Source organism: Pyrgilauda ruficollis, unplaced genomic scaffold, assembly GCF_017590135.1.
Source record: "Pyrgilauda ruficollis isolate IOZ18807 unplaced genomic scaffold, ASM1759013v1 scaffold14, whole genome shotgun sequence".
Lineage (NCBI taxonomy): Eukaryota > Metazoa > Chordata > Aves > Passeriformes > Passeridae > Pyrgilauda > Pyrgilauda ruficollis.
Window position 1 is genome coordinate 5,314,133 of NW_024512543.1, and position 26,100 is coordinate 5,340,232.

Sequence of the window (26,100 nt, forward strand, 5' to 3'; positions counted from 1 at the left end):
ACCTGATACTTTCCCCCTGCTGTACTTTTTGTATTTAGCAAATCATGTCCTCCTGTTCTGAGCTTAGCTTTCACTAGTTAGCCATGTCATGATAAGCTTTTTGAGGAGTCTTTACTATTCTAGCAATTGTACTGACAAGTATTCTTAATGATATAATTTGCTCTGCTGGTATGATCTGATACAGCTTTGATGTTCTGTTTTAGTCTTGTAGATTGTTCAGTTGTCTTAGTGTGCACACTGCTTTATCTTTTCACTCTAATAAGCTGAGTTGGCAATGCTTTAGTGAACGTTACATGTTTGAGCACAGAAATGTTAATGTTCTAGTATTGCACAGTATGTTTATATTCTTTTGTGCATCTGCTAGATTGCCAAGACAAAATATGGCCTTTTTTGTCATAAAGGCCTTTATGTCCTAGATAAGATGTTTAAAAGTGTTATTGCTCTGCAGCAAGTCATTATTTTTGTGTAAGAAGTTGTATTTTGATAAACACCGGTAGATATTGTCCCGCCATCCAGCAGAAGCAGTATCTAAGTAATAAACTTCAATCCCTTTTTCCTTAAAATTGATTTATTCTTAGTTGCTTACAAAGCCTAGTCAGAGCTTCTCTAGCATTTAGTACTGCAAGCAACATAGTATAAAATATAGCTGAGACTAAGGATATATGTATAGCTTAGTCTAACTTAATCTAACTGTTGTGTCCTTGTTATATCAAAGCCACAAAAAGCACAGACTGGTATCACTGCAAGGCAAGGCTTTAGGGATTTTATGAAGAAAACTTTAGGATATGGTGAGGTCACAGTATATTAGTTGATGACCAGTGATTAATTTTGATTCTGATGGTATCTGTAGCAGAAGAGTAAAAGTTACTTTATCCACTAATAATGACAAATGTTGGTGGTTTTGTGGTTTCTTTTTAAACAGGGTCACAATCGTATCATAGCCTATAGTAGGCCTGTATATTTCTGTTTGTGTTGTGGTCTGATTTGGCTGTTGGATTATGGCAGCAGAAACATATCTACAACAAGATTCAGGTTGTATGGAATGGCTTTCACCAACCCATTGCTGCTGCTGTCAGCCAGGGACTTAGTTATAGGTGAGTAGCTTTTTCATGGATTTGAATTGTTTGCTTTACCACAGTAGAACTTTAGGGGAACATTTTCCCCTTCTGTAGCTTTGCTGTAACAAATGTCAGAGATGCCCTCTACTAAAATTTTTCATTATCCAATATCTTAGCCCTTATCCTTGAACTTGCTTATTTAACTTGGACCTGCATACACTTCCCTTTGCTAGGACCTAGCTGCTCAGTAGTTAAAACAATATTTTGATTTGGACTCTTTCACACTCTCTGGAGGGGCTTGTGGCAAATAAGTAGGAGTTCTCTTAAGTCAGGTTATTTGTATTTAGCAATTGGGCAGAACAGTACATACACAATTTTAAAAAACATTATACACAGGTTAAATCTTATTTAATGTGCTTCTTCTCAGAACAGGCCTATCAGCAATACCAAAAATACAATTTTTGAGCTGCATTTCCATTTTGAGGTAATCTCATTGTTTTCTGAGCAGCACAGTGCATAAAAAATACTGATGACATTTAACTCCATTACCCCCCTAAATCTAATGAAAAAACAAACAGCATAAAGCCCAAAACAACAATCCTTTCCCCTGTTATGAAAATAATAACAGCCCTGTAGTCTCAAACAGAGCCCATAGAAAGGAGAGACAGACATAAACATTTGAAGACCATCTTATCATGGGAACTTTGTGTATTGCTTTAATGGAGCAGAGTTATTTGGATGATCTTCTACGGATCCCTGCTTTGGGTGGGGTAAGAAAACCTGTAAGAATTCATCTAAACTGAATGCAGTTGCTTTTCAGTTGTATCAAAATACCTGTTTGTGAAAGACTCCGACATTTAAATGTTACATCTCCGTGCCCCCAGACCATTTTCTGTCCAAGAAAAATGAGAACTTTGTTTCAGTGTGGGTTTTAAAAAATTTTAATTTATTAATAAGAATTAGTGACTGAAGCATTTTGGGTGTTAGTTGTTATTACTTGATTTTAGGAACATCTTGTATTTTATGCCTCATTCTGCTTCCTTCTTCAACTTTCTCTGCTAATAACTCTGGATTTAAATGCCCAGAGGGAAAATGTCTAAGCTGCATATTTATGAACAGAAATTGTCCAGACATTTTCAAAGGTGCTTTTTGAACAAATTCTTTGATTCCCTTCATGTACTGGCATACTTAATTCTGTGTGAGTAATAAAAAAAAGAAGATAGAAGATACTTTTGACTCATTCACGATACAAAACTAACTTAAGTTCTCTTGATAATGCTCAGTCAGTTTTGGAAGTATTTTCTTCCCTTTTCTGCCATGAGGAGTTACTACCATAACATATACCCACATCTCCCTAAGATAATACATAAATATACATGTAGGTGGTATGTCCTCCTGTGGAAGTGAACTACTTTTAAAAAGTACTGAAGAGTGAGTCTTCAGCAGTTTTAAAAGATATGGTGACATTTTCACCAGGCCATGTCCATCTTGGCATTAGCTTTTAAAACTTCTTAGTTTAAAAGTTCTAAGTGGGTTTTGATCCTTGTGTATTTTACTGTTCTTCTCAGGTGTCTTGCAGCAGCATATGTGGTTTATATTTCTTAGCAGCTCTTCCAATTAAAAAATCAGATTACCAGAACAACTTACTCTACTTTAAAAAAAAAAAACCAGAAAAACAAAACAACACCCCAACAATAAAAAACTGAAACCAAACCCAAAGCAAAACCCCAAAAACCAACATGATAAAACACCACACCAAAAAACCACCCTGCCAACCTGTGCTGTACATGCCACCCCACCCCGCATGTGATAACACTTGCCCTTAGAGCAGCTCTTCATGTTGCTGAAGCACTGTTTCAAAAAGCTTTGTGTGTACTGCAGACCAGGCTGGCTGCTAGCAAACATACTTTGTTAGGTAAAAATCTCAGGTGCCTTTTTTCCTGTGTTCAGGCAAAGCAACTGGAAGAAACAGGTACAGGGCAAGGTGAACTTTGTATTTAGATAAAGTAAATGTTGTCTCCTTGCCAACAGACAAGTGAGGACTAGCATAAATGCTTTATTTTGTGTCCCACCTGTTGCACTTAATGAATTGCTCTAAATCTAGTCCACATTTATAATAATTTTATCTTTTCACCTACTTGGTCACTGTTAGAAAACAAGGATGTTATGGATTGTAAAAGCATCATAAATACTGGCTTTTTGTTGGACTAGTCTTTAAAAATCGTGTATTCCCAGATCTCTGTAGTAATTTTGTTCCCAATGGGCCCAAGGTAGTCTAACTTACAGACTTTTGGGAAACAACTTTTTAACCTGTCAGTGACAGGACACTGTATTTGCCCTCTGTGTTGTCTTCCTTGAGTAATGATTTGAAATAGAGGTTTGACTTGAGAAGTCTGATAAATATTTTCTTCAGTTATTGAAGAGCTGGTCTGTAGTCGTATATTTCCTAACTAGTGTCAGTAAAAATACAGGATTCAGTGTTTTTCCCAGGCTTGCAACCTGCATGTTTTTGAATTATATTGTTGTTTAGCATTGCTATGGAGTAGGGAAAAAGAATCAGATTCTCATTATCTATCTCACTGTAGATATTTCTCATGTGATGTCCTTCAGTGTCCAACCATTCTGGGCATTTAAAATCAGAAAATTACATTTGTGGTGCTTTACAAGTTACTTTAAAGTCTGTTTCTTCTTTTGGTCACTGAAGCTACAAGTCAATAAGATGGTAGAAAATCCTGCCTAAACTGCCAGATTGTGTCTACTAGGGTTATTTTTGTTACTTGATCCTTCTATCCTTTAGAACTTAGAACTTATAATATGCTGTTGCATGTGAATTAGATCTGAACTACTATATCTGAACATGTGTAGATTATTTCTACATCTTTTATTCTTTAGGATGGAAAGTAAATTATTTGTACAGGTGGAGACATAACCATTTTCTGTATTGAAATTAGGTGGCATTCATTTATCTTTGTGTTCTGAAATCCTCTAATTTGCAGGTGATCTCATGATTCATACAGTTGTCTGTTCTTGTTAAAAAAACCCAAACAGAAAACCCATCATTTAGGATTAGAATGTTCAGAAGTGGTGTGGGAATTTGGGTAAACTTGTCAGATACTAGTAGCAGAAAACCTGGAGGTGGAGTGCTTGGCCTCCCTTATGTCAGAATGGCTGGTGTTAGGTTGCTCCTGCAACTCCAGATGGGCAGTTAGGCTTGGGTAAGTCTTAGTTACAGTGAGTGAAAACTTACAAGTCTAATCTGTGAACACTCCTGGCTGATCTTTGCTAAATAAAAATGGAAAGCCTGAATTGCCTTGTGTCCATGTCTACAGCAATTAAAAGGAAAATACTATTGATTTGTATGACCTCTGTATTCAGCCAGTTCTGAGTCACTGTGAAGTAGGACTTTACATAATGTGTATTTTCCTTAGAAATTTATAATAGAAATACTTAAGTGATGTTGGGTTAAAATGGGGTGTGTGATACCCTAGAACTTAAACTGAAAAATGTCTTACCATGCTATTTTTTTCATATTCACCACTTTAAACTTTTTTTTTTTCTGTAGTGTTTACACTATGTTTCCCTATAGTATTCTTCATTGGTCTCCTGCCTCAGGTGAATACATTTGTGATGTATCTCTGTGAACAGCTGGACATTCATGTCTTTGGTGGCAATGGTGAGTGTTGTGTTTTTTCAGTGGCAAAAGTATGAGATATGGAGCAGCCAAGATCACTATCTTAGTTAAAAAATTTAGTGGCTACACTATTTTCATTCCTACCCTCTAAACATAGAATACTTTAATTGTGTTTTTTAAAAAGCCTAAAAGTCTTCTGATTGATTTTTGAGAAATAGAATTACTGGCCTAGTAAGTTTGTCACTTCTTCGTCAACTGGTTTCTATTGTAGTTAACTATTCCTATGGTAAAGCTGTTCAATAACTAAGGAGATTAAAGAAGCCACAAAAAAATGCTTTAATAAAAATTATTTTAAGGGAAAATGCAAGTAGCTGCTCTGGTTTCAATTCCCTTTTTTTTCCATCAGAGGAAACTAGAGGGCTGATACCTTAAACAAATTGAAGTATTTTGTATTCTAACTTGAGAAGATAACCATGTTTTTTCTTTTCATTTCTATTTCAGCTACCACAAGCCTGCTTGCAGCACTTTACAGTTTTATCTGTAGTATTGTGGCAGTTGCATTGTTGTATGGACTGTGCTATGGTGCCCTGAAGGTGAGAAAAACTTTATGCGCAGTAAATGTATTTTAGGGTTTGTTCTCTGCTTCCTTCTGTATTAAGTAACTAAAGTATGCAACTACTGAACTAGAAATACTAGTTTGATTTAGTAGGGTTGTATTCTTGCTCAGCTGTGATGTCAATAGAGCAGATGTAATGCAGGAACAAAGTAGATTTTTTTGCTTTTAAAAGGTGTGTGATTTGTGCCTGCTCTAATGGGCTTTTTTTTTGATTGAAAACACATGACATTTACCATCATTTCCATTCTACATCAATTCTTGAAAATATCATGCAAGTGACTTGTTTCTAGCAGAGTCTGCATGTACTTGTATGTTAACCTCTCAGCGTGGCTCGTGTAAGTTTTTTCTGGTGCTGCACAAGTGAAATAGTATTTTCTAATTAATATTTATTTGAGAAGAAACGAAAAAAATAGTTTGTAGTGTTAAAGTGGAGATATGTGCCTATCAGAAGGGGAGAGTTTAAGAGTTAGCTTGTCAAGGAACACCCATGCATCGCCCCACACCCACCCTGTTTTCCTTGCTTGAAATGTTGTTTGGAAACAGTATGGAGTGTGATGCTGGTTCTGTTTATTCATTTCAGGTGTTTGTCAGTAATCAGACATGCTCAGTTTACAATGAATTGTAGTATGTGGGGGTCCAACTCAGAGTTAGCTGGCTTTTCCATTTCATCACAGAGAGTAGAAAGTTCCTGGAGGGGTTACTCCCATGATACTATCACCTGCAGGACATCATTAGCTTTCTGAGAATTTGTGCACTTGTCTCATTAGCCTTTGGTAAACACATCCATTTAAGACAAACAAGCTTTAGCAAGGAATAACTCTTTCATCTTTGTAGATCCAGTGCAGATCAGGAAAACCCAAATAAAGCCACTGTTTAATCTGCATTCAGCATATTAGGAAAAATAAATCTTGAGTTGAATACATGTAATATTCAAAATTAAGAAGTGACTAAATACAGCTCTTAAGAGCCTGTGATCTCAAAGAATGCAGGAAATGCTTCATAAAGGTTATGAGAAATAATGACTGTTTAATGATTAAGATGGTGCAGACTTGAGGGATGTACACTGTGCTAGAGTTTCTGATCTATAATTAGACATAGGTAAAGATGGAGCAATATTTTTGTACAAAAAACCCTGGTTTATTTTTGTGGACTTGTAGTTAATTTCTCCGTTCTCTGTGATATACATAATTCTTGTATGTCAGGTAAAGTGGTGTGTACTTTGTCTCCTTTTTAGTAACATGTTGTTTCTGTCTCCAGGATTCCTGGGATGGGCAGCATATTCCAGTTCTCTTCTCCATATTTTGTGGTTTGTTAGTGGCAATATCGTATCATCTCAGCAGACAAAGCAGTGACCCTTCTGTACTTTTGTAAGTGACTCAGTTTGTATCTCTTCCTCAATGAAGAAGCAAGTTGCAAGGAAAAAATACAAATAATGTTACTACTTAGTAGTGTTTGAACTTGTACTCACCAGCACTAATCAAAACCAGTGTATTCTTGGTTCAACAGTTAGAAATTCTCACATTTTCCATCCAGTTCCTTCTCTAACAATGACCTTTTTTGTGACTTCTGATAAATCACTTACATGCCAAAATCTGATTTAACTGCCAGCTGATTTTCTTCAAAATGTCAGTCAGGTGCCATCTTTTTGTGTTTAAAGAGGTGCTCAAGGCACTGGTTTAAGCTGGGGGACTTCTTGAATACTTCCACTTCATTTGTTGATATATTCTTATATTGAATGTGTGCTCGAAGCACTTGTTCAAATAATTATGCTAAATTATAAGGATATGTTTTCATGATGAGTATTCCCATATAGCATATGGAAACAGGTATTCATGTTATTCTCTGCTGGAGTAGAGATCTGATGCTGAGGGTGTTTCATTCAGTTAATAATGATACATGTAAAACAAAATAGTTCCAGCAGGAGAAGCACCTCCCGCAGAATAGCCAATAATAGCTCAGCCACATACCTAGGTGAAGCAGAGCTTGAACTTGGATTTAAACGTAGCCATAATGTTGGCTTGGGGTAAATAGTGAAGGACCTCCTCTGTGAACAACAAAACTAATGATTCATGAGTGTTTACACTAGAGGAAATTTCTTATCTTTGGGTTGACCACTAAACCTTGTCCAATTACTCTTAGTTCAGCTGATATGAGGTTCTTTTCCCTGGATACTTGTTCTTTTGCTTTTTCGAAAAACTAAAGCCTGGATGGTCATGTTTGACTGTGGCACGGTTAAGCATTGTACTACATTGCAATATGTCATTTCCTTTGAAGATGTAGGGCCCATTCAGATCTAGTGATCTTCCTGTCCATAAAATGAAATAATGTTTCTGCACTGTATAGGGTGCTGTAAAAGAAATCACACTGAGAGGTTGCAAGACAGCTTGTTATGACTAGTAACAATGCACATAGGCTTCTAAAAGCTTAGGTGTAAGGTTTTTGAGCTTTAGTGTCAGCAAGGCCTGCTAAGAATTTAGAAGTTTGGTCAGCATGGCTAATTCATTAATTAAACAGGTTAGAATAGGTTTCTTTTGTCGTTGCTGTTGAATTAAACCAAAGAATTCATGGTTTTTTAAATGGCATTGCCTAATAGACTACTTCCAAATTTTGCACATTTCTGTTCAGTTATTTATGAGTTCAAGTTCTGTTTCACGAATGCTAGATTTCACTTAAAATTCAATTTTTGTTCAATTACTCCTGTGCTGCTGCTACTAGAGAAACTGCAGTTTGAACATCTGGCTGCTGCTCTTTAATAGTCACTGTTCTGTACAACAGAGAACTAATTCTTTCATAAAGTTGAAATCTCTGTAATTTCACTCAGCTATGTGAAAGCACTGATGTGCCAAAATTAATTTTTTGTGGTCAATATGTAATAGAACTTCTGACTCTGTTATTATTATAAAACCACATAGAACAATACATGCTTTTCAGTGGGATTTTTTTGTCTTTCTTTTAAGCTCTTTAGTGCAATCAAAATTTTTTCCTAATTCTGAAGACAAAAACCCTGAAGATCCTCTGTCTGAAGTAAAAGATCCTTTACCTGAGAAGCTTAGAAACTCTGTGGTAAGTAGGCTTTTTTATTATTTTTTTAATTCTATTTAAGCATTTGCTTTGTGCTGGTTTATATATCATCCGTCCAGATCTTGCTTAGATCACACTTGTCGCTTAGCATGGTTCTAGTTACGGTGGATTTCCAGCATTTCCTTTCAATCTGCAGCTGAACTCATGTGCTACACCTGGGAGTATAATGCTGATATTGCAATTTTAAGTTATTTAAAAGCAGAGAGAGTTAGAATTCCCTAGTGTGGATACAGTGAAGTATCACTCAGGATCTTCTTTTATCTCATGGATAATAATAGATGACGTTTGTTTTTTGTGTAGAAGTTAGTGGGAAAGAGTTAATGGTGGCAAAACTATATTAACACAGTCTTTCTAATAATTGTGAGGAAGAGCTTTGTGCTTGCTGTTCCAGAAATGGAAATTAAAAATTGAAAGTATTTTGGGGGTTTTTGTGGTTTGTTTGGGTGGTCTAAATTGTTTTGTTGTTTGCTTTCTTTGGAAGCAAATGTAACCTTTCCATTTACTTAAACACTGCTTTGAATTTTTAGTACAAATGCACTCTAAATATTTATGGAAGTAGGAATATTTAAACATTATTCTTTATGACACAATGTAGCTATAAGTAAGAGACTTAAGAAACTTAGTATGTTTAACTTGTACAAAAGAAGGCTGAATATTCATTTAGCTTTGTGTAGGGCTCAGCTTTAGGCTGAGCTGTATAGTTGGGTTTTTCGTAATACAGCGCTTAGAAGCATGATGAGGTGCAGAGTGTGGAAACTGCAAATAAATATTTAGAGCAGAGAAACTGCAATTATTTTAACATTTAGCAGGAAGGAGTTACCACAGGAGCTGCAAGCTCCTCTTTAGCTCTCAGGCTGTGGTGTTAGTCTCCAAGGGGGCAGAGGAGCTGAGGATTTTGATAGTCTTTCTTACTGTGGTTTTTAAAATCAGGACAACTGATTAAAAAACCAGTAAGTTGTAGCCCAAGAAGTTAAGGCTTTGCAGCAATAATTGCTATGTGTAATTATTTGGCCAATTTTGGAGTAGATAATCCTGTAATGATTTTCTGGGCTGGAAATATTGATGCTGTTTTTACAGAGTGGGAGCAAGCCTAAACTTGAGGCTTCGACTTGCAAGGGCCCTAAGTACGCATTGCCCCCTTGTGGCTGAGCCTGGCATTACTAGTCTTGAGGCGGGGCTTGCCGGTATCAATGGCTTGTTTTCATTGTTTAGGAGTAATGGAAAATTCAGATTCGTTCCTGGGTGTCATTCCAAAGATCTCCTGTACCCTTCTGCAAAGAAGGCAGAAAAGGGTTAAAGAGCCTGATTGTTTCACCTGGTTGGTAGCTCGGCCTCGGCAGCATTCTTCCAGCTCTAAATTGCCCGTTAGCTTAAACACTTCTTAGATTATAAATGGGAAATTTGATTGTCCCTTCCGGTGCTTTCATCAGGGCATCCTTACATCACCTCACAGTCCAGGATTAGAGAATACATTTGATATCTTGATCTGTATTGCCCCACTATGAGTCTTTCCCTTTCACTTAGCTGAACTGATGCTCTTAGCTGTAAGGTTTATCTTGTGAAATTTCAAATAACTTCAGTTGGAAGTAGTTAACACTATCGTAATTAAAAAATCTTTAATCAGTTTCAGTGTTACTGCACTTGTGTATTAAGCAGGTATTGAAAGGCTACACTCTATCTTGGGGATATTTTCCAACTTCAGTGATTCTAAGAGGTCAGTCAAAGCAGGTATTTTCTAAAATTATTTTATTTTGACTCCACAGAGTGAACGATTGCAGTCTGACCTGATAGTGTGTATAGTCATTGGTGTCCTCTATTTTGCAATTCACGTCAGTACAGTATTTACAGTTTTACAGGTAAGACGTTGCCTCGTGTCTTCAATTTGCCTTCTGTATGCAAATACTGTGGTGTGATCTAAAGTGTATTCTGGTAGTTCACTGAGTCTTCTGGCTAATTTTAGATGGTATTTAAACATACAGAGTGATAAGTACATGACTGACTGAAGGTCTTCACTTTTAGGTGCACAAAAGTTCATCTTCCTTAGCTCTTTCCTAGTTTCGTCCTATGTTTTAGACTTACATTTTAGCCTCTCACACAGAACATCCTCTTTTGAGTCATCAATCTCAAATAGTGTCAGAATTGTTTTGAAATAAGGAAAAATGAAACTCAAAAAAATGTTTAAAATGTTTAGTGCTTAAAGTTTGAGGGGCTGAACCTTGACTCAGCAGTTCCATGCTGGCATGGCTCTTTGTAGACTATAGTATAGGGTAGTAAGACTTTACTGGGATGATTATTTACAGGACTTTAAAGATCATTTGAGTTTCAAGTTTTTGACTTGTCACTGTAGCTAGTGCTTTGGCTACTTCTAATTTGTGTCTGTAGCTCTTGATGATAATGGCATGGGACTAAATCCTGTGCTTCAGTTTAAGTAAAGCATTTCCCTCAAGAGCTGCAGTTAGTGAGTTTCTTATTTTGGTATTCCTATTATGGAACCATTGACTAGCTTATGAATAGCCTTATGTAAAGGCTAATGAAAATGAAAATTTCTGGCATGTGTTGTAGAATACATGCAAGTTAAAGTAATAAACTAATTTAAAAAAGCATATGCATTTAGGTAATTTCTTGTCTTTGTGGTGAAGAGCATTATTTAAGTGTACTTGTGTTTTCTGAGGAAACTATCCCTTCTATTATTGTATAGCTGGATTTCAGCACTCCGCCTGAATGTTGCTTTCCTCCATGTTTGAGAGACTTGGCTGTATGCTCTTCACCAGTTGTATGTTTCAGTAGATTTGGGGTTCATGGAACTCACAAAGAGCTTATGACAAGATAATGCAACCACAGTTTTGCAATTATCTAGACTTACATAGAAATTTAGAGAAAGTGTTAATGTGTAGAAAGCAATATTGTGAAATCCAACCATCATCCCTTGTTAATTGTACAATATTTTTTGACTTCTGTGGAAGGGATTGGTCTTGTGGGAGGCTTCTTACCTTCTCAAGTGAATGTGAAACTAATGATTTGCTTATACTTCCTTTTATCTAGCAGATGGAAATGTAAATTGGGTTCAGCCTTTAGAGAATAATACCTTTATAAAATGAAATGCATATGGGTCAGAAGCAATGGACCGAATATTGGTGTACTATTTTTACTTGAAAGTACGTTTCAGCTTAGTGAAAATTTGTTAGATACGAAGGGGTTTTTTTTTTCTCACAGGGTTTCTTGTTTTATCTTAAAATTGGTAGTACAGTTTCTCGTGAAGAGATACATTAGTATTGCAGGAGCACCTGCCCATATGCTGGAAAATACACTAGCAAAGTAATATTTTATTTTGTTTATAAAACACAAAACTTAATGTCTTCAATTCTTCTTTTTAGCCTATTTTAAGTTATGTTCTCTATGCATTGGTGGGTACGGTGGGCTTTGTGACCCATTATGTTCTGCCTCAGCTCCGAAAGCAGCTTCCTTGGCATTGCTTTTCTCACCCGCTGCTGAAAACCAAGGAATACCATCAGTTTGAAGTCCGGAGTAAGTATTGTCTGTAACACTTCCTTGAACTTGCTGTAGCTGCTGACCAATTTGTGTTACCTACTGATATTCTTTATCTCTTCTCACCACGGGAATTTCATTACATATGATCTATAAATGTATTTGTTTGTCAGTTCCTCATGCTTTGATTCCGTGACATTTTATGTATCTCTTAACTGATGATGATGTGAGTGTTAACATTATCTCAGAGCAGTTCCATTAAAACATAGTCTTCAAAATCTTGAGTGGCAAAGTTTGTGCTTGTGATTGCCTCAATGATTTTTCATCAAAATCAAGTGTGTTTCACTATGTATTTCCTCAACATAGCAAACTTTCAGATGTTTTAGAGGATTAGCTGTGGTGAATGCTGGTGGAGACTTGATCCTGGCACTGGTTTGGTTTTTAATAGTATTGTTGACATGTTTAACAACAGAAAATAGCGTGAGTGGTCAACTGATAGATGAAGACACCAAGGAACCAGTCTTACAACTTGATCTGCATAGATATGTGCTTGCAGCTTGTGCTAAAGCCTATGTTTTCTTGGAATCTTTCCCCAGAAATGCAGAAAAGATGAAGTTAAACTGTTTATCAGTTTTCCAGAATGTTGTGGTAGATTGTGGGGACTTCACTGTTGGAATGTTTTTATTGTTAACACTGGACTTAAGAAACTCCTGTCTAAACTGCCTTGGAAACAACTGAAACTATTTTGGTTTTTCTTTTGAAATACCTATCAAAACAAGAGAGCATTCTGCTGCTTTCAGGAGCAGTGAATTACCAGAACTGATTTGCAAACTTTCTACCTTTGTAGCAGCCATTCAGTGTGGTCTTTTCATTGATGTCTAACTTGTGGGATTTTTTTCCCAGTGACTGCATGTAAAGATGGATAAAATGAATAGCAATTGTAGTATGATGTCAGACTTTATCTGGAAGTAAAAAGTGCAACTGTATGCCTTAAGTCTTTAGTCTGTAAAACTAGAAAAGCTATAGTTGGTGCCCTTTATGTATGCATCAATGTTTACCACAACTTTTGACATTAAATCTTCTAGCCTATATTGTAGAACAATTTTTTTTAATCTTAATTTGCAATAATTTGAAACACACCTTAAAATTCTTGTAGAAGTTTAAAAGAACTTGCTCAAGTGACAGACATTTGTGTTGGCAGGTTACATAGGCTCTTCTGTATTGTAGTCTTGTAAACCAGGAGTCCTTCAGATTGAATAGGGTTGAAAAATATCTTTTTGTGTGAGATAAAGGGCATAATTTCAAACAGCTTCACCAATAGCAATGTTGAAATTATTGAAGAGGTGGAACCCAGTTTGTTTCCTTCTGCGTACAGTAAGCTAGTAGCTTGCCAACTGTTCTGTTGTTGTGTGAACAGTGCAAAAACTCTACTGGCACTACTGACAGGAACTTCTCTTTATTTTGCTTAAATAAAGCTACCAAAGTCCATTGTAAGAAACCAGTTATTCCGAGCTGATGGGATGAAGAGTCTTTATTTTGTAACCTAGACATTTTTGATTTCACAGTGCCATCTGATTTCTTCTTTTTAATATATCTTTACAGATGCTGCGCATGTTATGTGGTTTGAGAAGCTTCACATTTGGCTCCTTTTTGTAGAGAAGAATGTTATCTATCCACTGATAGTCCTCAATGAGCTTAGTAGCAGCGCTAAGAATATTGCTAGTCCAAAGAAACTGGATACTGAGTAAGTAGAAAAGGCTATTGAGTAATCCTGAGTATGTCTGCTGTGGTAGGAAATGAAATAGTGACTTCTGGCGTTAATGGGAAGACAGAACACCTTAATGGGATTGTCTTAGGAGTAAGGCAAGGAATAAATAAAGCTTTTCTTTATTTGAAAGCTTGTATAAAGCTAACTGATTGGAGTATTACACTGTTAAACAGGACACTCCTGCAAAGATAAGTCATTCAACTCCTAGCATCTACTGTGAAGATGACATGTTGTGGAATTACCTAGTACTGCAATAAGTTTGCTTGTTGAACTACAGAGTCTATAATATGATTATCCAGATGGCAATGTCAAGATAGTGTTGATATGTTCTGGTAGTTTATCAGGTGTAAATTTCAGACTTGTTCTCTGAGTTGATGTGCCAGTGTGCTGCCCCTCTGCCCCTTTCTTCTCTCATCAAGGAATTCCCCAGGCTTCCTAGCCCCTAAGTATAATCCATATCCAGATGGAATTGCATATCGCTTCTTAAATTGAGTCTTAGTTGTAATCCCTTGAGCAGTGTATCTGACTGTCTCAGCAAATGATAGCTCAGTAATAAACCCTGCATTTTTTGCCTCCAAGAAACAGTAACCAGGTGTCTTTTTTGGATTTGAAATTCTATTCATTTAGAACAAAAGAGTATAAATATTGAAACTAAACAGAAAATATTTTGGGAGGCAAGTTGTTAGATTAGTTTTGTAGGGTGGTGTGTGGCTTTTTTGGCTTTCTTAATTTTAATCCTTGCATCTAGTAAGTTCTTGCTTTGGGCTCATTATCACAGTCACTATGAGACCTTTGGGGGTAATGTTGCCATTATGTTACTTTAACTTCTTTTTTTAATAACCCTTTGATATGTCAGTTGCTATGTCTGAAAAAAATTGCTGTTCCCTCAGTAGAAATTAGAGCAATATAGTCATGCAGGAAATGATAATCCAGTGTTCATTAACATCCTCTTGATGATTAATCTATCATTTTTGCATTTTAGTATTCATAACCTAAATTAAAGACCAGGTTTCTCTTCAGACCATGAAGGATATTTCGTCTTCTAATTTATTTTTGTTTTTAGCGGTATGCTTAGAAATAATCTTGAACATTGATTGGCTTAAGAGTACTGATGAAAAGATTTAGATAGTAACCTTTTTTTAAAAAAAAAAATCAGAAGTTGTCTTTAAAAAAAAACAACAAATCATTAACACCTCTTGCCCCCAGTTCCAAAAGCAAAGTTTGAAAAGATTGGTATTGCATGACAGCACAGCTTAAGTGGTCTTTAAACCCCTTTCAGGTAACAGGTAATAACTGTTTTGTGTGACTTCCTTACACAGGTTGGGTGCTTTAATGATCACAATAGCTGGCTTGAAGTTACTGCGTTCATCATTCAGTAGCCCAACGTGCCAGTATGTCACTGTTATTTTCACAGTGCTCTTCTTTACTTTTGATTACAAAAGTTTTACTGAGACCATGCTGCTAGATCTCTTCTTCATGTCCATACTCTTCAGCAAGGTAACTTTTAACTCTATTTTTAGGTGTTTCAGTTCATCCAAAGGGGAAAACAGATGGATAGTCCTATCTGATAGGTAATCTTGCAGATTCTCAGTCTTTTGTACTGTAATAGATATGCTGTAAGGCAGTTAAGACTTCTCTTTCCCAAAGTGTTTATGTTGGCTTGAGAAACCATATGCAGCTTTCTAAACATCTCATGAGTTTGTATGTAAAACAATCAAGTGCATCTTATGTTACTTGCTTTTATAATGACATCTTTTTTTGAAGTCTCAAAGCTTCTGGTAGATCAGTAAGACCTCTAGGATAACCAGTAAATTCCCAGGATGCAAGGCATGTTGATTGTTGGTGAAAATACTGAATTGTTTTTCTCTTTTTCCCCCCTGTAGCTTTGGGAACTCTTTTATAAATTGAGATTTGTATATACCTACATTGCTCCCTGGCAGATCACGTGGGGGTCTGCCTTCCATGCTTTTGCCCAGCCCTTTGCTGTGCCACGTATCCTTTGAAAATGCAAACCTTCTTCTGAAGTCATGTATTTATAACTTCTGAGTACTGCATTATAATGGATTCTGTGTTATGGGGTAAAACTGCTGAAGGAACAGGTTTGTGTAGTGAGTATTTACAAAGAAGCTGTGCACACTTTCTGCCTTGTTACAATGCTATGAATTATATGGTAATAGCAGGAATAGCATCCTGATGTAAAAAAACATGGACCATAAATAATTCTGAAAATCACATTATTTTTCTTTTGATAGTCATTCCCTTTTACAGGAGTCACTCATTATGGTTTTAGTCCTTGCGTTTTCATTTTACACTTCAGTAGGCTGGTTTGAATGGAGTGTTGAGTTAGTGTTTTCAGCTGAATTTTTAGGAATGACTGTCGTGTCTAGTGCCAGATTTCCATCTATTTCTGTTTTTAAAAATATTTCCCTTATAGCTGGAAATATTACAAACATCTTTGCTGCATAGAAATTCATAGAGGTCTTGTTTTGCTCTTCATTGGTGTTACTGTCTGTATTGATCACAATCACAGAAGCTAAAAAACAGTAGTTGTTGCTTTGCTTTCCTTAATTCTCTTATCCTACAGATTCTGCCATGTTGTTTGTCCAAGCAGTTGTGTCAGCTTTCTTCTCTACTCCACTGAATCCTTTTCTGGGAAGTGCAATATTCATCACTTCATATGCCAGGCCTGTCAAATTCTGGGAAAGAGACTACAAGTAGGTGAAACAATCAAGTTTTAAATAATTTGTTTTTAATAGACTAGGTATGTCTGAAATGTTGGTTTGGGGTGTTTGTTTGGTTGGGTTTTTTTTAACTTGTGAATTTCTGCTGTTGTTTTCCCCCAGAGAAAACTAGTATAAAGCACTGAAAGTTTTCACTGAACTTGTTTCTGAAATATTGTAGCAGCTGTTTTTTACACTAGGATTATTTGCCTCAGCTGCTTAAGCAATTTCTACATAGCGGTATGCCATTCTGCTGGTTTTAAACATGGAATTTATGGTATTGTGAAGTGCAATTTTAATCAGAAAGTGAGTTTATGTATAAAAAGGTTTTGGGGAACAGTTCATAGGTGTATTTTACCTGTGCTCATTATTGTTCTGCTCACAGCAGAACTGGCTGACTTAATACAAAAATATTTCAAAGTAAGTGTTTTTTTGTTCAAGGTGGGATCAGTAGTAAAATAATCTTCAGGTCAGAATGTTTCTTTTTGTTTTATTTCTCTTAAGCTCCCTTTTGCTGATAGTGTATCAGACTAATAAAATCTTATATAAAAAGTGTAGGACAAGTTGAACGGATATTTCTGGTATTTCTTATTTCCCTTTTAATATTAGAACAGTTTAAAATTTAATGTTCCAAATCTTAGATTAAAGCATTATAGTTGTAATTTCAGATAATGAAAGAACTGTCTAAAAATTAATCTTTCACTAAAGTCTACTGAAATGTTAGCTGGACTGATTTAATTGGTTTTAATTTATTCTCACATCTAAAACTTTGATACCTAAGAAAATGTATGCACTTTCATCTGAAGTGCAAGATTATTGCATGTCTGTTTACTGTGGACAAACTTTATTAGGCATTATAATGCTATCATACACATAAAATACTTTTGTGTATGAGAAGAGCAGAAAATATACATATAAAATTATTTTAAAATAACTTCATGAAACTATTTCACTGGTAATATTGAACACTATATTAGTAGTTTCTTTTCTCAGACATTCTTGCAGTAATGTATTTTGTATTTAGTATGCTTTATTTTATTCTTTTCAGCACAAAACGTGTGGATCATTCAAATACTAGACTGGCTTCGCAGCTGGATCGGAATCCAGGTAGCTCTCCTAGCTGGATTTTGGTAGCTGGTTTGGAGTTTTTGGGGGGCTGTTTTTTTGGCGGTGGGGCCATTTGGGAAGGGGGTTGGTGGGTTTCTTTGTTTTTTTTTCTTTTAGGGGTGAGTTTTCTTATAGTGGCTTTTTTTTTTTTCAAATGTAAATGGCTTTTTATTGGGTTTTTGTAGGATTCATGATCACTTTGTGCTCTGATCTTGTCTAACCATGCCCAACATCTGTCACTCTGTCTACTGTTAGTTTTTCTTCCATTGTCTTTCTTGCTTTATTCTTTAGGCTCTCCTGTAAGTTTTTTGATTTCACTCTTAGGTTTGTGTTCTTGCTTTACCTTTTTATTTATAATTGTAGCAGGCATTAAGCTGTTTTGCTTTTTATTCTTCAGTAATTTAAAAAGTACCAAGTAGTGTTTGAGGGTATCTCAATGTCTTGGTAATGAGTACAACAGACATCACTGAGATATGTCTGTGCTCCATTTGCTTTTTCACTTTATTATCTTGAATAGGTTGATGGGAGGTGCATGAGTGGAACTGAAGGAATAATTTGAAAAATGGAGTAGTGACTATGAAAAAATTTGGTTAAAAATACAAATGTTACTTGGCATTCATTTGGAGTAGTTGTCCCATAAAAAAGGGGATGTCGGGGGTAAAATATGACCTTGAAACAGTATTGTGATTAAGAAAAAGATAGGATTCAGTGTGAAGTAATAATTGACATTCAAGCTTGGTGTTTTTCTGCAATTTCAGATAACCTAAATCCAATCTTCTTGCAGGTTCAGATGACAACAACCTGAATTCCATCTTCTATGAGCATTTAACCCGTTCCCTTCAGCACAGCTTATGTGGAGACTTGTTGTTGGGTCGCTGGGGAAACTACAGTACTGGGGACTGCTTCATCCTAGCCTCTGACTACCTCAATGCACTAGTACACCTTATAGAGATAGGAAATGGCTTGGTCACCTTCCAGCTGAGGGGGCTTGAATTCAGAGGTGAGTGTCTTAGATGTCCTTAGCTGTCTGCACTAAAAAGTAGGCTTCTACTTCAGAAACTGAAGTTGTTTTCAGTTCTATCCTGTTAATAAATTGCTTTGAAACTGGGCTGCAGGGCCTCTTGATGCTCCTGTCACTTGACGCCAAGTCCCTCTTTCCGTTTTAGTGCAATGTGGCTACTTGTTAGTGAAACCTAACTAAAATGGGATCCTAGAGTGATAAATTAAGCTAGCTAAATATTTTGTGTTTGTTGACAGATAGTTCACTTAGTGTTAAAAGAATTTATTGGAAATAGGTTGCATTTTAAAGTCTTCCAAACAGAAGTTCACATCAAAGCAATCATGTAAAGCATTCAACTCTTTTCTGCCTTCCTCTGTTTTCTCCTAAGGAACTTACTGTCAGCAACGAGAAGTAGAGGCCATCACTGAAGGTGTAGAGGAAGATGAAGGTTTTTGTTGCTGTGAGCCAGGCCACCTTCCTCACATGCTTTCCTTTAATGCAGCCTTTGGGCAGCGTTGGCTGGCTTGGGAAGTGCTTGTAACAAAGTATGTTCTGGAGGGTTACAGCATCACTGACAACAGTGCAGCTTCCATGCTCCAAGTCTTTGATCTCCGGAAAATTCTCACCACTTACTATGTGAAGGTGTGGTTCGGCTCAGTGCAGCCCGTGGGGGGAGGCCGGCTGGGAACTGCTCAGTGTTTTGAACCCATAATGTCTGTCACATGAGGATCATAGGGTGAGGTGATAATTACAGATGTATGAGCACCTTCTGCAAGGAGGACAGTTTGTTGTACTGATGGTGACTCAGTAGTCCAGCACGTAAGCAGGACAATGACCCTGTACTCCAGATCAGAGAGAGGACACCTCCTAGCTGAAGCTGGAATAGGAACTTTAAAACTGTTACCTAAATACAATAGCTGTGTTTTAAAAGACAGTTGGTTAGTTTGTTTCTTTAGAGAAAGCCAGGCTGCTTTGGTCTTCAGAAGCTGTCCAAAGCCATCTTTAGTTCTTAAAAAAGAAACAAGCCCTTTCAATTCTAAGATGACTGTAGCCTCAGATCCTTTCAGGTAATCAGTGTACTAATTGAGATTTTTCATAAGCCACTCTTTGGGAGCTGAAAATTTTCAGGTTAATATATTTCCGAGATACTTACTCACACATGCACACAAGTTGTGTTCCCTAGCACAGGAGTCTTAAACTGTTTTGTGTTTTAGATTTTTTTAAAATTTAGAATTCTTTAGAAATTCTGTATCTAAGCCTCTGTGTTAACTAAATAAAATTTCTGCGTATTTATTTTCTGCAAAAATTACAGTGAGGATCCTATCCCATCCTTTTTTTCTTTCCTTATTCCTTCAGTGTAGGCTACAGAAATCCTGACAGTCTTTGAAAAATACTCCTATACACCATCTGGATTGTGTTTTCTATGCAAATGTGTTGTACCTGTGAGCAATATAACTGCTACTGTGTATCAGTTCTTTTTATTTTCACCAAAAAAATTCAAATAAGTTGAAACTGACTGGGGTTTTTTTAAATTGCAGTGTTGACTCATTTTTAACTGCTCCTGTTCCAGGGAATCATCTATTATGTCACAACATCCCCCAAGTTAGAGGAATGGTTAGCTAACGAGACAATGCAGGAGGGGCTGCGGCTGTGCACAGACCGCAATTATGTGGATGTAGACCCAACATTTAACCCCAATATTGATGAGGATTATGACCACCGTCTGGCAGGGATCTCACGAGAGAGCTTCTGTATGATATATTTGAACTGGATAGAATATTGCTGCTCTCGAAGAGAAAAGGTAAGGATGGTGTCACTTTTTTCCTGTTGGTTTGACTAAAAGATGGGTTTAATGCTGATTTTTAAAGCAAGTATGTATAGTTAAAGTATTTTGGTTGAAATTATTTTGATCTTCTGGTTCTGAGTTGTGAATTTAATAGGTTCTGTAAGTAGTGCATGGGTTTAACCAGTTCATTAATGAATTTTATTTGCCAGCTCAGATCAACCAGTTGAATCTTAGACATCTGCGTGCAGACGGGTATGTCTGCAGAATTGATGTTTCGTACTTAGATATCAGTGTTCACAAATCAACCCTAACTTAAACAAAACTACAAAACAAAAATCCCTAAAACTCAAGATACCTATTTCCAGCTTAGACTCACTCCTTTCTCAGTGATCACATAATACCATTTCCTTGGACCACTGGAATTGTTGGCTTGTGTAAACAATCATCCTACATTTAACCTTTTTTCCACAATCCTTCCACCTTTTAAATAGGATGTTAGTATGTTTGTATGGAATGAGGAATTGAGGAATGCCTTGACTTTACTGTTTACAAAATAACTATGTTAAAATAGCTTTGCCTTTGAGAATAAATGGAAATTGATTGAGGTTAAAGGGACAGGAATATAATTGGAATTTATCTGTTTAATGAGGGATCCAAGACTTAAGGGTTCAGTTTTGCTTTGGAGGTAAAAGATCAGTTAAAGCCTATTTTAAAAGGGGTAAGTCTTAGTGTCCTGTGGTCAAAGGACAAACAACAGCCAAAGAAAATTATTTCCCTCCAAGAAATGAACATGAAATATTTTGTATATGTATTGAAAATCAGATTTAATCACTTAATTGAATGATGCCATTTGCTAGGGCATTATATACCCTGGCTATACTGCTGGCCTTGAACAGAGGGCAAGTCTCCCCTAACTAACTCCTGGACTAAAGCTGTAGTCAGGGAAGTTGTCAGGTAAATCAGGCTTAAATACTCCTAACTGGTGATAATCCACTGTATTCACAGAAAATAATTTTGTCTAAACCCTGTAATGTAGCTGATCAGCAGTTTGCCTGCAAGATACACACCATGAGGAATGTAGCATGCATCTGTTTATCTTACAGTTTCTTATTTCAAATAGTCATATATGTGTGTTCACCTTTGCAAGTATTCTTAAATACTTGTAAAACTCCTGCTCAGACTTTGAATCAGAATTGTTTTTTTAAGAGTGACTACTGTGGTAGGTACATACACACACTTGAGAGCTGCTGTGTTTGGGTCTTTTTACTCCTTGTAGAATCTTCCTTTGCAGTGGCCATTTCTTTTTTCCATTCACTTAACTTATTTTTTCTTTTGTTATTACAAGCCACTGGATTCAAGTAAAGACTCACCCCTAGTGACACTGTGTTATGGACTGTGTGTTCTGGGGCGGAGAGCATTGGGAACAGCTTCACATCATATGTCTAGGTAATAAAATGTTGTTGCTCTAAGTTTCCTATCCTCAAAATCCCTCTGAGTTCTTAGATGAGTATCTTTTCATAGAAGAAATAGATAATTAATGGCATCTTACCATAAACTGGGCAAATGTGCTATGTAACTTGTCTTCATTACAACAGCCAGAGAAATGTAACTAAAGAAGAGCAAATGAGGGAGGACTTGCAGCTAAGCATATTGTTTTACTGAGCTAATTCAAGATGGGAGTTCTGGTATGGATAAGGACTGGTTATGACCAGTTTAGAACTGAGTTCTAAAAGTAAGCTCCATTTCTTGCACCAACTAGATGTCCTATATGGAAGTTAGGGGGAAAAGAGGAAAGTTTTTTAAAATGGAAAACTGATATGTCTTGGTGGATGTTAGATGAGACCATTGTGGTAAATATCACAGTTTAGGTGGCTCTGTAGCAAGCAGTTGTGTTTTGTACAAATCTTCAGTTCAAATCTGTTGTCATATGGCAACTTTCTTGCAGACTGACAGCCTCAATTTTAGAAAGCAGATGTAAAATACAGCTTTAAGATTCAGGAAATCACAAGGTGATGGCTTGAAAAGAAGCATAATTGGATGTGGAAGCTATTGGTCGGCTGGATGCTGACTATAAAACCTGTTCTACTTCAATTTCAGGACAACTGTTGATTAATTCCTCTAAGTACCAGCCAGTTGCCTCTTGAATGTTGTGTATATGTGGATTTACAAGATTCATCAGAGCATATATGATTCCTCACTCTTAACTTAGCTTAGTAATTGAAAACAGTGCCTTTTAAGTGTGAAAAGTTAACAACATTTTTATTTTGTAATAAAGCATGGACAGCTGAAGTTGATACCCTCTTTAATTGGTCTGTTGTGTTATATACCCCGAAAAGTTTTGCCTTTAAAAATCTTCAAAAGAAATCAGGCACTCCTCATGATATTTGTTTGCTTTAGTCCATGTAAATAGTCTGTTGCATGTATAGTTTGTTCATTACCTGTTCAGTGCAGGTAGACATCTTCTGTATGAAATTTTTGTACACACACATCCTTTCCCTGTCTTAGCTTACGTTGGTAGAGAAGAATTGTGTGCCTTTCTGTGCAGCTCAGTAGTTTCTTTTCAGTGATGATAACTGTGGATATGTACTTCTGTTAATATTTGGGTTGTTTTCATTTTTTTCCCCCTCAACAGTAACCTGGAATCCTTCTTGTATGGCCTGCATGCCCTATTTAAGGGTGACTTCCGTATATCTTCAATTAGAGATGAATGGATCTTTGCTGACATGGAACTGCTGAGGAAAGTAGTGGTCCCTGGAATACGGATGTCACTGAAGCTACATCAAGTGAGAGATTACACAGAAAGATGTGTCCAGTTTTTTGTTTTTGTGCATTTTTTCTTTTAAAAATGAGTGGCTGGGAGAAAGGAAAAAGGATGGGAATAAAAGGACTGTGATAGAAATTGACTGCTGAAAAGGAGGGACTACTGTGTCTTGTCATTTGATTTATTACAGCTTTTGTGGAAGGTGGTACAGAGGAAAAGGGAATGCTGTTTATGCTCAGAGCTTGAAAATTACATTAACTGTAGATCAAAGAACATGTCAAGCCCTGTTTCATACCTCTCTAGAGATTTCCCTTATGAACAGCTTCTCTGATACTTTCCCTCTTCCCTCCCTACACATTGGTTTAGAAGTTATGCATTCAAAGCTGCATAGTCCTCTCCTCCAGTGGGAGTTGTTTTTCTTGTTTTTTACTTTGAAGTTTTGTAATCACAGGTTTCAGGTGAGAATGAGAAGGTTGCTTTTCCATAAGCTGAAATTAGAGTTTGTCTTTGTAGTGAAGTGTGGGTGAAGAGGAATGATCTCAAATTCTGTCCAGTGCATGTATCAACTCAGCAAGTACAAGAAAACATGTACTTAGTGATAAGCACTCTGTAAGGGGTGGGAAGTGTTGGTTCTCAGGAAGAATAGATTACTTGAAAATCATAATAAGTAAACAAATCTTAGTTGCAGTTTAAAAATTAATGATAAAGGTTTCTGGCAGGAAGAATAGATTACTTGAAAATCATAATAAGTAAACAAATCTTGCAGTTTAAAAATTAATGGTTTCTGTTTTTGCCTTCATTGCAGTCTGGAGTCTCCCAAAACTAGCAGTGATTGAATTAACTTATTCACGTAACACAAACTTTCTGAATCTAGGAGAATGTGTGTGATAGGAGTACATACAGCAGAGCAGAATAATTACCAAATCATTGTTGAAACCAGCAGAAGTACCACTTGAACAACTCTCTTAAGTGTTCTCAGAGGGTTGCTGTGCAAAATGGGTTTGATTGAAGTCAAAGAATGAAGAGTGAGAGAAAAACAGATCACGCTAACAGTGGAAAAAAATACAAGTTCTGAACATTATTCTGTTAATCTGTGAAAGACTATTTAATTCACTTGCAGTGCATCAACATACCCAGGCTTCAGTCAGTGTGGAAATTTAGCTGTTAACCAGAATCCTTTTTTACCTAGAAACTACTCTTACTCAATACTGAATTGAACTTGCAGATTTTATGTTTTGTGTTGTGCTTTGCGGTTTTTATTTGACTGGCAGTAAAGTTAAGTTGTCTTTATAGTAATGTAAGTTGTCTTGATGCTGAAGAAATTTGTTATCAAGTATTAATGTGAACTTTTTAATAGTAAATATTGTTTTTCTTCTTATTGCTATTTTCACACAGTACAGTCTCAATGAATAATCAGTGCTTTACTTAAGAGTGTTTTGCAGTTGGAGGCTTATGAATAAGAAAAAAAGCTAAAACTAAAAAGCTTCTGCCAACAGTACAAATATAAATCTGGTGTAAAATTCATCTAGAAATTTACTTGAATCAGTGATAGGCAGGTCCTTCTAATCATTTTGGTTTTAAGTTGAAAAAGAAGCAAATACTAGCAAACAGAATCAATCTGTTGTAAAAGAAGTCTTCTTTAACCATGTTCTAGGTATTTGATACTTTTGATGGCTAACTTTGTGTAATGCACTGAACATTTAAAAAGTTTGAGGTGGGAAATGTTCTGTTTTTATATGTAGTTACATCTGAAATATTAATCATACTTTAACGAACATCTATTATTGGAAACAGGATCACTTCACTTCTCCAGATGAATACGATGATCCTTCTGTACTTTATGAAGCTATAACAACTCATGAAGAAAATCTAGTTATAGCACATGAAGGGGACCCTGCTTGGAGAAGTGCAGTTCTTTCCAATTCTCCATCCCTTCTTGCTCTGCGCCACGTGATGGACGATGGCACCAATGAATATAAAATCATTATGCTCAATAAGCGCTATCTCAGTTTCAGGGTCATTAAGGTAAGCTTTGTGTATGTTTCACAGTGTGACAGCAAGTTGGGGTGTGTTTCAATAACTATACCAAACTGCTGCCTCAACTGAAATCTTTACTGTTTTGTTATTAGTAGGGCTGGTTCTTCTCATGCAGTGCAAGTATTGTATCAGAAAATCAGTTCATTCTCACTTATTTCTCATCCCATTCTTAAGTTTGTTTATCCTCACTGTTGCAGCCTGTGTCCCTAAGTTCAGCCTGTAAAAAGCTGCGTGTGAATGCTGGCAGTTCTGCAGTGCAATACTGCATGTGCTCACAAAGGCTTTGGGATAACACAGCAGTCACCACATGCTCTCATTGCTTCCCTTTCTGACACAGCCTCTTCTTGGCTTTTGCAGGTCAATAAGGAGTGTGTACGTGGCCTGTGGGCAGGACAACAGCAGGAGCTTGTCTTCCTGCGTAATCGTAATCCAGAAAGAGGAAGTATCCAAAATGCTAAACAAGCTCTGAGGAACATGATCAACTCTTCTTGTGACCAGCCAATTGGATACCCAATCTATGTCTCACCTTTGACTACTTCCTATTCAGATAGTCATGAACAGCTAAAGGACATTCTTGGGGGAGCCATCAGCTTAGGAAACATCAGAAACTTCATAGTGTCTACATGGCACAGGTGAGCTGAGGAAAGGGGTTCTCATTAGTGTTGTGTTCATGCTCTCATATTCCATTAACTAGTTTTGCACAGGCTCGACACAGCATAATTTATAATATTCAGTCACATTAAAATAAATAAACTTGACTCTTATTTTAGGCACATCAGTAACATATGGCAACTGCTTTGGTACAGGATTAATCTCCAAGGCTGAGTAATGTACCACAAACTATGTAAATGAGAGCTAAGAGGAAAGAAGACAAAGTCTAGACACAGGAACTGCAACTTCAGATCTAATGTTAGTTCTGATAATGAGAGACAATGCAACTTCTGTACTGTGTTTTTTCAGTATGATGGCTTTTGCAGTCTATAATACCTTTTAGAATAAGGACTGTTTGGTAGGGTTCCTGTCTGGCAGATATGAGAGTGCCTATATTA

General features: G+C 36.5%; 1 protein-coding gene across 8 annotated transcripts in view; it reads left to right on the forward strand.

The window, feature by feature from the left end:
• The window catches only part of PCNX1 (pecanex 1), an 89,765-nt gene that overhangs the window by 50,203 nt on the left and 13,462 nt on the right, over positions 1–26,100 (forward strand). For all 8 annotated transcript variants that reach the window (XM_041460144.1, XM_041460147.1, XM_041460148.1 and 5 more), the window contains 19 exons: positions 923–1,094; positions 4,621–4,731; positions 5,191–5,282; positions 6,563–6,672; positions 8,263–8,368; positions 10,150–10,242; positions 11,761–11,911; positions 13,475–13,616; positions 14,960–15,137; positions 15,524–15,632; positions 16,225–16,354; positions 17,409–17,467; positions 18,252–18,467; positions 18,856–19,109; positions 20,038–20,268; positions 21,599–21,699; positions 22,886–23,036; positions 24,809–25,039; positions 25,409–25,683. In XM_041460144.1, the coding sequence (XP_041316078.1) occupies positions 923–1,094; positions 4,621–4,731; positions 5,191–5,282; positions 6,563–6,672; positions 8,263–8,368; positions 10,150–10,242; positions 11,761–11,911; positions 13,475–13,616; positions 14,960–15,137; positions 15,524–15,632; positions 16,225–16,354; positions 17,409–17,467; positions 18,252–18,467; positions 18,856–19,109; positions 20,038–20,268; positions 21,599–21,699; positions 22,886–23,036; positions 24,809–25,039; positions 25,409–25,683 (2,912 nt within the window). The remainder of the gene's footprint in view (positions 1–922; positions 1,095–4,620; positions 4,732–5,190; positions 5,283–6,562; positions 6,673–8,262; positions 8,369–10,149; positions 10,243–11,760; positions 11,912–13,474; positions 13,617–14,959; positions 15,138–15,523; positions 15,633–16,224; positions 16,355–17,408; positions 17,468–18,251; positions 18,468–18,855; positions 19,110–20,037; positions 20,269–21,598; positions 21,700–22,885; positions 23,037–24,808; positions 25,040–25,408; positions 25,684–26,100) is intronic.